This window comes from Urocampus carinirostris, chromosome 7 (genome assembly GCF_059441175.1).
Source record: "Urocampus carinirostris isolate Australia breed hairy pipefish chromosome 7, RoL_Ucar_1.0, whole genome shotgun sequence".
Lineage (NCBI taxonomy): Eukaryota > Metazoa > Chordata > Actinopteri > Syngnathiformes > Syngnathidae > Urocampus > Urocampus carinirostris.
This window is the reverse complement of record NC_142355.1, coordinates 9,827,032-9,837,267: the sequence shown is the minus strand read 5'-3', so window position 1 is coordinate 9,837,267 and position 10,236 is coordinate 9,827,032. Positions and strand designations below refer to the sequence as shown.

General features: G+C 53.9%; 1 protein-coding gene across 1 annotated transcript; it reads right to left on the bottom strand.

Annotated features, from left to right (window-relative positions):
• Positions 1 to 1,704: 1,704 nt before the first annotated feature.
• Positions 1,705 to 9,211, bottom strand: LOC148362279 (uncharacterized). Its single transcript, XM_088340221.1, has 3 exons — positions 9,169 to 9,211; positions 8,087 to 9,069; positions 1,705 to 8,045 (listed from the first exon to the last, which is right to left on the bottom strand). The coding sequence occupies exons 1-3, from the start codon at positions 9,209 to 9,211 to the stop codon at positions 2,250 to 2,252; spliced, it is 6,822 nt and encodes a 2,273-aa protein (XP_088196347.1). The 3' UTR covers positions 1,705 to 2,249.
• Between the last annotated feature and the right edge of the window lie 1,025 nt (positions 9,212 to 10,236).

Sequence of the window (10,236 nt, the reverse complement as noted above, 5' to 3'; positions counted from 1 at the left end):
GGTCACTGATAAAAACACCACCATGGGAGCACGGCAGCGCAGTGGTTAGCGTGTGTGCGGCACAGTTCTGAGGTCATGAGATCGAACCTCCTGTGTGGAGTTTGCATGTTCTCCCTGTGCTTTTGTGGGTTTCTTCCCGACACCCTGGTTTCTTCCCACATTCCAAAAATATGCATGTCAGGTTAATTGGCCAGTCCAAATTGTCCCTAGGTGTGAATGAGCGAGCGAATTGTCTGTCCCTGTGTGCCCTGCGACTGGCTGGCAACCAGTTCAGGGTGTCCCCTGCCCACTGCCTGAAGATGGCTGGGATGGGCTCTAGCACCCCCATGACCCTACTGAGGATAAGCGGTGCAGATAATGGATGGATGGATGGAAAAATACCACCACTGAAGCAAGCTATCACGTTGCTCACTGCATAGCAAAGCACGGAAAACCATTTACTGATGGCGAATATTTTAAAGAAGCGTGTGTGTGCGTGTATGCGTGTGCGTGCTAGCAAATGCTCGCATGCGTGTGCGTGTATGCGTGTGCGTGCGCGCCTTCTGCTTTGCTGCTGTTATTTCAAGTTTTCTTCAATAAAATATAATTGATGAATGGTATGGTAGCTGTCCATATCACTTGTTTTTGATTTTAGTTCATTGTTAATGAAGAATGGTTAATTCTGGTTAATTCTTGTGGCCAAAAGTTGAAGTCACGGATGGCTACAGGCCTTTCCACTCGAGCTGTTTTGCGAGCAGGAATGGGCAAAAATATCAGTTTCTCCATGTGCAAAAACCGCAGCAAAAGGTGGCGCTACAAAGTATTAACTCAATGGACTGAAAAATTTTGCACACCCACGTTTTCGTTTTTTATTTGTTAAAAAAGTTTAAAATATCCGATAAAGTGTGTTCCACCTCATAATTATGTCCCATTTATTGTTGATGCTTCACAAGAAATGACAGTTTTATATCTTGATGTTTGAAGTCTGAAAAGGTCACAAATTCAAGGGGCCAAATAGTTTCGCAAGCCACTGTATTTTCCTTGCGCTGTTGTGACAATCCGCGGTTTTTCATTGTACCATTATTGCAACTTGAGGCAATCTGTAAGCACGACATTGTAAATATTTTGCCTGTTTATCCTGATATTATCTTATTGATTCTCGACATTGTTATCAATGACAATTCAACTCCATGTTTTTGGAGTGTTGCCACGATTCTTTATAATGTCTGTGGTGAAAATATGGGAAGCTTTGTTCTATTTTCTGATGTTTACCTTTATGCTTTTCGTGAAAAGAGTAATTGTAACTAAAAGGCACTTTGCTTGTTAACTCCAGCTACCAGCCTTGCTGTGCAGAGTTTGCATGTTCTCCCCGTGCTTGTTTGGGTTTCCTCCAGACACTCCTGTTTCCCCCCACATTCCAAAATCATGTCCAAATTGTGTGAATGGGCGAATGTGTTGTCTGTCTTTGTGTGCCCTGCGACCGGCTGGAAACCAGTTCAGGGTGTCCCCGGCCCACTGCCCGAAGATAGCTGGGATGGGATCCAGTGCCCCCGCGACTATGCTGAGGATAAGCCGTGCAGATAATGGATGGATGGATGGATGGATGAAACGGTACACTTATTGCATCAGTAAAACAAAATAATTTTATTTCATTTGAACATACTTCCTTCACAAGAACAAATGTTCTAAGGGGCCTTAAATAACATTGATTTGTAATTCCCAACTAGACAAATAAAAGTCAAAAGTGGCATTTTTGGGAAAAAAGAATAATCTAGGGTAGGGAACATAACAAACAAACGAATGCACACATATCAGTCCTTGGAAAACAAAACATGCAAACAACAATAACTATTCTATTCTTACCAATGATAATATTAATGATAATAATCCCTAGGTTGGCAATTTATTGAGGCAAAAAAGGCGTGCCGTACCCCAAATTTCCCTGGGTGCATGCACCCTACATTCTTGCACAAAAAAAGCTGCGTTGCGAATCTTGAATTTAAACGTCAATCAGCTTACAATGATGGGCGCTTTATATTATTTGAGTGAATTGGTGATTGCACGTGTTGTTCCACGCGAGCAAGTTGACAGTTTCGTGTCAAATTCGTTGCGTTCTATCCGGTGCTTTCTGATGTTGAAAGCAAATTCTTATATTACCCAAATTCTCTTCCAGATGGTTGTTTAACATGACAATATAATTTACGCTAATAACCAGGCGATCCGAGTATCCCCGGTTATTAAATATATTAATGACTTTCTCTTCGTCCTCCTCACCAACGAGATCTACCCGATAGTGATGTCCGTTTCCAAGGTCGCCAACGTTGACGTGGTCGATATCTCCAAGGCTTAGGTGCCCACATACGATTTTGTGGTGGTGGTGATGCAGGTGGTGATGCAGGTGGTCCTGCCGGTGGTCCTGCCGGTGGTCCTGCCGGTGGTCCTGCCGGTGGTCCTGCCGGTGGCCCGGATGCTATAGGGGGCCCTGGGGGTCCAGGTGGCCCTGGTAGACCCTGTAGGCCACGTAGTCCAGGTATACCTTGTAGTCCACGTATTCCCTGAAAGCCACGTAACCCCCTTGGACCCTGTGGTCCTTGCAGGCCGGGTTGTCCATCTACTCCTGGTAGACCTTGCTCTCCATCTTGCCCTGCTAAACCATCCGCTCCATCCTGTCCTGGTGAACCTGGCGGTCCTGGTGGACCTGGTGGACCCTCTTCTCCTGGGTCACCATCTGGTCCCGGTGGTCCTGGTGGTCCATCTTCTCCTGGATTCCCATCTGATCCAGGTGGACCTGGTGGTCCACTTGCTCCTGGGGGACCATCAGGTCCTTCTGGTCCAGGAGGACCCGTTGTTCCCTGTAAACCTTGCAATCCACGTGGTCCTTGTGGTCCGACTGGTCCTCGTGGCCCATCTGGTCCAGGGGGTCCTGCTGGTCCTTCTGGCCCACGTGGGCCTTCAGGACCTGATGGGCCCATTGGCCCATCTGGCCCTGGTGGTCCCTCTTGTCCATCTGGCCCCGGTGGACCTGCTTCTCCATCTGGTCCTGGTGGACCATCTGGTCCTGGTGGACCCTCTTGTCCATCAGGTCCCGGTAGACCACGCGGACCTTCTGGACCCTGTGGACCTGCTTGTCCTTGTGGACCAACTGGTCCATCTGGTCCTGGCTGACCTGTAGGCCCTGGTGAACCATCCGGTCCTGGCAGCCCTTGTTGACCATCAAGTCCAGGTGGACCTTCAGGTCCTCCTGGTCCTGGGAGACCATTTACACCTGGTGTTCCTGGTTCCCCATCTGGTCCTGGCGGACCCTCTGGTCCATCTGGTCCAGGTTGACCATCTGGTCCTCTACGACCTTCTGGTCCCTGTGGTCCTTCTGGACCATCTGGCCCTATTAAACCATCTGGTCCTGGTGGACCTTGCGGCCCCTCTGGTCCTGGAGGCCCATCTGCTCCTGTTTGACCACGTGGACCGGTAGGCCCTGGTGGGCCATCTGGTCCATCTGGTCCTGGAGCACCTGTAGGTCCTTCTGGTCCTGGCGGACCATCAGACCCGGGTGGACCATCTGCTCCTGTGCGACCTTGCGGTCCTTCAGGCCCTGGTGGTCCCTCTGGGCCCGGAGGACCAGCTGATCCATCTGGCCCTGGTAAGCCATTTAGTCCTGGTGGACCCTCTGGTCCTGGTGCTCCGTCAGGTCCTGGCAAGCCGTCTGGTCCTGGTTGGCCTTGTTGTCCATCTGGTCCCGGTGGACCTTCTCCTCCATCTTGTCCTGGTTGACCATCTAGCCCACGTGGACCAACTGGTCCTTCTGGTCCTGGTGGACCTTCTGGTCCTGATGGACCCTCCTGTCCATTCGGGCCGGGTGGGCCTTCTGCTCCAACTGGACCTACAGGTCCCCTCGGCCCCTCAGGGCCGACTGGACCTTGAGGACCTATAGGTCCATTTGGCCCTGGCTGACCATCTAGACCTGGTTGCCCTTGTAATCCATTTGGCCCCTGGGGACCAGCTGGTCCCTCTGGCCCAGGTGCACCATCTGATCCCTGTGGACCTTCTGGTCCAGGTGGGCCGTCTGGTCCAGGTATTCCATCTTGTCCTGGTTGTCCATCCAGTCCTGGTGCACCATCTTGTCCATCTTGTCCAGGTTGACCATCTGGCCCGGGTGGGCCGTCTGGTCCATCTGACCCAGGTTGGCCCTGAGGTCCAGGTGGGCCTTCAGGTCCATCTGGTCCTGGTTGACCATTGGGCCCTGGTTGACCATCTGCTCCTGGTGGTCCCCCAGGTCCTTCAGGTCCAGGTGGACCATCTGGTCCAGTTGAACCTTCTGGCCCCGGAGGACCTTCGGGCCCTTCTGGGCCTTGACGACCATCTGGTCCCTGTGGACCAATTCCTCCATCTGGTCCTGGTTGACCATTCGGTCCATCTGGTCCTGGTAGACCATCTGGCCCAGGCAAACCTTGTGGTCCTGGTGGACCCTGTGATCCATCTGGACCTGGCTGACCATCTTGTCCAGGCATACCATTTGGGCCCTGTGGACCCTCAGGTCCGTCTGGCCCTGGTGGACCTTCTTCTCCTGGTGGACCATCTGGTCCATTTGGTCCAGGTGAACCATCTATGCCTGGATTACCATCAGGCCCACGTGGGCCCTGTGGGCCTGTTGGACCATCTGGTCCTGGAGAACCATCTGGTCCTGGTGGGCCATCTTCTCCTGGCTGTCCATCCTGGCCAGGTTGACCATTTGGCCCTGGTGGACCCTCTTGCCCATCCGGCCCTTGTGGGCCCTCAGGTCCAGGTGGTCCTTCAGGTCCATCCGATCCTGGTTGGCCAACAGGCCCACGCGGTCCGACTGGACCATCAGGCCCCGGTGATCCATCTGGTCCTTGAGGACCCTGTGGCCCATCAGGTCCTGGTGGTCCATCCGGTCCTGGTGGACCATCTTGTCCTACTTGACCTGGCTGGCCGTCTGGTCCAGGTGGACCTTGTTGTCCATCTGGTCCAGGTTGACCATCTGGTCCTGGTGGACCACCTGGTCCTTCAGGACCTGGCTGGCCATCTGGTCCACGTGGACCTTGTGGCCCATTTGGTCCAGGTAAGCCATCAGTTCCTGGCAGACCATCTGAGCCATCCTGTCCGGGTGAACCATCAGGTCCAGGTGGCCCAGCTTGACCATTTGGTCCTGGTGAACCATCTGGGCCTGGTGGTCCTGCTGGTCCATTTGGTCCAGGTAAACCATCGGCACCCGGTGAACCATCCTCTCCATCTGGGCCAGGTGGACCTTCAGGTCCACGGGGTCCCTCAGATCCATCTGGTCCAGGTTGACCCTGTGGTCCTTCTGGTCCTGGTGGTCCACCAGGTCCTTCTGCACCCTGTGGTCCCGGAGAACCATTTTGTCCTGGTTGACCATCCGGTCCTGGCGAACCTTGCTGTCCATCAGCACCAGGTGACCCATCTGGTCCAGGCGGACCTGCTGCCCCTTCCTGTCCTGGTGGGCCATCTGGTCCTGGTGATCCATCAGGTCCATCCGGACCTGGGGACCCATCAGGTCCAGGCTGACCTGGTTGCCCATTTGATCCTGGTGGACCTGCCGGACCTCTTGGACCTTCTTGCCCATCCGGACCTGGTGAGCCATCTAGACCTGGAGAACCATCTGGCCCATCTGGACCTGGTTGGCCATCTGGTCCTGGTGGGCCCGTCATTCCATCTGGTCCCGGTGGACCTTCTGGTCCATCAGGTCCTCGAGGACCTCTTTGTCCTCGCTGACCATCTGGCCCTGGTTCACCATCTGGTCCTGGGGAACCCTCTGGTCCAGGTTGACCATCTGGCCCTGGTGAACCATCAGGTCCATCTGGACCCGGGGGGCCTTCTGATCCAGGTGGGCCATCCGGTCCAGGTGGACCAGCATCTCCGCCTGGTCCTTGTGGACCGCTAGGACCGGGGGGACCTTCGGGTCCTTCTGGTCCTTCAGGTCCTTCTGGTCCTTCGAGACCTGGTGGGCCATCTGGCCCTGGTGAACCATCTGGTCCAACGAGACCTTGTTGACCATTTGGTCCTGGCTGTCCATTTGGACCTGGCGGACCCTCTGGTCCATCAGGTCCTGGTCCACCATCTGGGCCTGGTGGACCCATGGGTCCTTCTTCTCCTGGTGGTCCATCTGGTCCTGATGGACCTTCTGGTCCAGGCGGACCCTCTGCTCCCATTGTTCCTCGTTCACCTTGTTGTCCTTGTAGCCCAACTGGTCCTTGAGGACCCTCAGGACCAACAACCCCAGGTGGCCCATCTGGTCCTGGTGGACCATCTGGTCCTTCTGGGCCTGGTGGTCCTTCTGGGCCTTCGGGGCCTTCTGATCCCGGGGGACCTTGCTGCCCGTTTTGTCCTGGTGAACCATCAGGTCCTGGCGGACCCTCGGGCCCATCTGATCCAGGTTGACCATCTGGCCCTGGTGGACCTTGTGGCCCATCTGGTCCCGGCATACCATCCAGACCCGGATTCCCATCTACCCCTGGAGAACCGTCTGTTCCAGCTTGTCCCGGTGGACCTTCAGGTCCTTGTGGACCCGTAGGCCCATCTGGTCCAGGTTGGCCGTTTGGTCCTGGAGAACCATCTGGACCTTGGGGACCCGCTGTCCCATCTGGTCCAGGTTGGCCATTCGGTCCTGGGGAACCATCTGGTCCATTGGGTCCCGGTGGTCCTTCTGGTCCGGCGGGGCCTGTAGGTCCATTTGGTCCTGATGGACCCTCTGGTCCTTCAGGTCCCTGTGGCCCATTTGGTCCCGGTGGTCCTCCTGGGCCCTCTGGTCCTTGTGGACCAACTGGCCCTTGCAGACCTTCTGGTCCATCTGGTCCAGGTGAACCATTCTGTCCTGGTGGGCCCTCTGGTCCGTCTGGACCAGGAGGTCCTTCTGGTCCTGAAGGACCATCAGGTCCTGGTGGACCTTCTGGACCTTCTGGTCCTGATGGGCCACCTGGACCAGGTTGACCATTTGGTCCAGGGGGACCTGGTTGTCCATCTGGTCCTGGGGATCCATCTGCTCCCGGGTTCCCATCAGGACCGTTTGGTCCTGGTGGACCTTCAGGACCTTCAGGTCCTGGTGGGCCATCTGGACCAGTTTCACCATCTGGTCCAGGTGGACCTTCCTCTCCCTCTGGTCCGGGAGGACCATCAGGTCCTGGTGGACCCTCAGGTCCATCTTGACCTGGTGGCCCTTGGGGACCCTCTGAACCTTCTGGTCCCTGTGGACCATTTGCTCCTGGTGGACCCTGTGGACCTTCTGGTCCTGATGGGCCAGCTTGACCATCTGGTCCAGGAGGCCCCTCTGGTCCTTGAGGACCTTGTGGTCCTTCTTGACCTTGAGGACCATTTGGTCCTGGTGGACCCTCCTCTCCATTTGGTCCTGGGTCACCTTCTGGGCCTGGTGGACCGCTTTCTCCATCTGGTCCAGGAGGACCTTCAGGGCCTGGTGGACCTTCTTGTCCATTTGGTCCTGGGGAACCATCTTGTCCAGGTGGGCCTTCAGGTCCTGGTGGACCTGCTTGCCCATCTGGCCCAGGTGGACCATTAGGTCCATCGGGTCCTGGAGGACCTTCTTCACCTTCCTCTCCTGTTTGACCATTGGGACCTGGTGGGCCATCCGGGCCCGGCTGACCATCTGGTCCTGGTGCCCCTGGAGGGCCATCTGGTCCTGGTGGCCCGTCTTGCCCATCTGATCCGGGTTGACCGTCTGGTCCTGGTGGTCCTGGAGGACCACCTTGTCCATCTGGACCTGGTGAACCATCTGGTCCATCTGGTCCTGGTGGTCCTTCAGGTCCTGTTGGACCTTCTGGTCCATCAGGTCCTGGTGGCCCCTCTGGTCCTGGTGGGCCATCGGGGCCAGGTTTTCCAGGTGATCCACCGGGACTCGATCCGGGTGGTTCAGCGGGAGGTCCCTCAGGAGGTCCCTCAGGAGGTCCCCCAGGAGGTCCCTCAGGCGGTCCCTCAGGAGGTCCCCCAGGAGGTCCCTCAGGAGGTCCCTCAGGAGGTCCCCCAGGAGGTCCCTCAGGAGGTCCCTCAGGAGGTCCCCCTGGAGGTCCCTCAGGAGGTCCCTCAGGAGGTCCCCCTGGAGGATCCCCAGGAGATGCCCCACCAGATCCCCCTTGAGGAGGCCCAGATGGATTCGTAGGTGGCCCAGATTGTCCTGGTGGTGTCCCAGATTGTCCTGGAGCTGTCCCAGATTGTCCTGGTGGTGTCCCAGATTGTCCTGGAGCTGGTGCAGATGGGTTAGGCTGTGGCCCAGATTGGCCTCGCGGAGGCCCAGATGGATTTGGAGGTGGCCCAGATTGTCCTGGTGGTGTCCCAGATTGTCCTGGAGCTGTCCCAGATTGTCCTGGTGGTGTCCCAGATTGTCCTGGAGCTGGTGCAGATGGGTTAGGCTGTGGCCCAGATTGGCCTCGCGGAGGCCCAGATGGATTCGGAGGTGGCCCAGATTGTCCTGGAGGTGGCCCAGATTGTCCTGGAGCTGTCCCAGATTGTCCTGGTGGTTTCCCAGCTTGTCCTGGTGGTGTACCAGATTGTCCTGGAGCTGGTGCAGATGGGTTAGGCTGTGGCCCAGATTGGCCTCGCGGAGGCCCAGATGGATTCGGAGGTGGCCCAGATTGTCCTGGAGGTGGCCCAGATTGTCCTGGAGCTGTCCCAGATTGTCCTGGTGGTTTCCCAGCTTGTCCTGGTGGTGTACCAGATTGTCCTGGAGCTGGTGCAGATGGGTTAGGCTGTGGCCCAGATTGGCCTCGCGGAGGCCCAGATGGATTCGGAGGTCGCCCAGATTGTCCTGGAGGTGGCCCAGATTGTCCTGGAGCTGTCCCAGATTGTCCTGGTGGTGTCCCCGATTGTCCTGGAGCTGGTGCAGATGGGTTAGGCTGTGGCCCAGATTGGCCTCGCATAGGCCTAGATGGATTCGGAGGTGGCCCAGATTGTCCTGGTGGTGTACCAGAAGGTCCTGGAGCTGTCCCAGATTGTCCTGGTGGTGTCCCAGATTGTCCTGGAGCTGGTGCAGATGGGTTAGGCGATTGTCCAGATTGGCCAGGAGGTGGTCCAGAATCTTGTTCAGCTTCTCCTGCTTGTCTTCTAATCCTGACAGACATACAACTGGTTTCTGCAACAAAACCAAATTCTGTTGGTGATCATTTATTCAACCATTTTAATTAGTTAATTAGAATTATGAATACTTACCAACTAGAAGAAGAGCAACGGTGAACACCTTGAGAAGTATCATTGTGGCTGATTATGTCCTGTAAAACAGCGCCAATAGAATGTCACTAATCGTAAATGGCTCATACAAGATTTTAGAATCGAACAAAATGGTCTTTGTTGTCACTGATAACAACATAGTGAACATTGTTTGCAACAACATTAGGCATGGTACTACAGGATAGACGAAATCAACACACAATAAAGCCTGAAAGGAGAAAAATGAGACAGAAGAATAACGTGAAAAATAGGCTATACATATTAACAAGGTAGTTCTTGGAGACTGGCTTAAGTTTCAAGTTGATTTTTTATAAAAACAATGCAATGAAAAACATTTATTTCGTTATTAGTGATTAAAAGTCTATTTAATCTAAACGATTGATCATTTCACTCATTCGTTTATCTATAAATCTTAAATTGTCCCAAGTATTTTTCTTGTTTATATCTTCAAGAATAAATATATAAACTGTCCTGATGATATTATGCTCATCTCAGTAGCATTAAATGACTACTCAAGTAAAGTTTAAGAAAATAATGAATTCCTGAGTGGGTATAAGCCTATCTTATCCTTTAATGTCAGTGCAGGTCATAAATCGAAGTCAACTGTTGTCCAGTCAGTCTTTCTGCTGAACTTTCCACTCACAGCGTTTAGCGAAGGCAGATGCCGAGGAAGAATTGACAGTAAAGAAGAATTTGGACCAGGCAAGTGGATTAGTACGTGCAGTAAAGTCAGCTTTTAGACTCCATTTTTATAATAACCAGTCAAAAACCTTACTTTCACTTGCAACTTACTTTTTTTAAACACTTAATTAATATGCTCTGTAATATCTCATAAATGCTTGGGGAATCCATTCAAATGTTTACCTTAATGTCGCTTGGCCCTAAGTTCAAATCTGATGCAAGCCTTTCTGTGTTCAGATTGTATGTCTAGTGTGTGCCTTTGTCGGATGTTTCATGGTTTTCTCTTACATTTCAAATGTATCATTGCTTAAATGAACAGCTTGACTTTTTTTCACTTTTTGTGTGAGTAAATGCTTATTACCTATTACG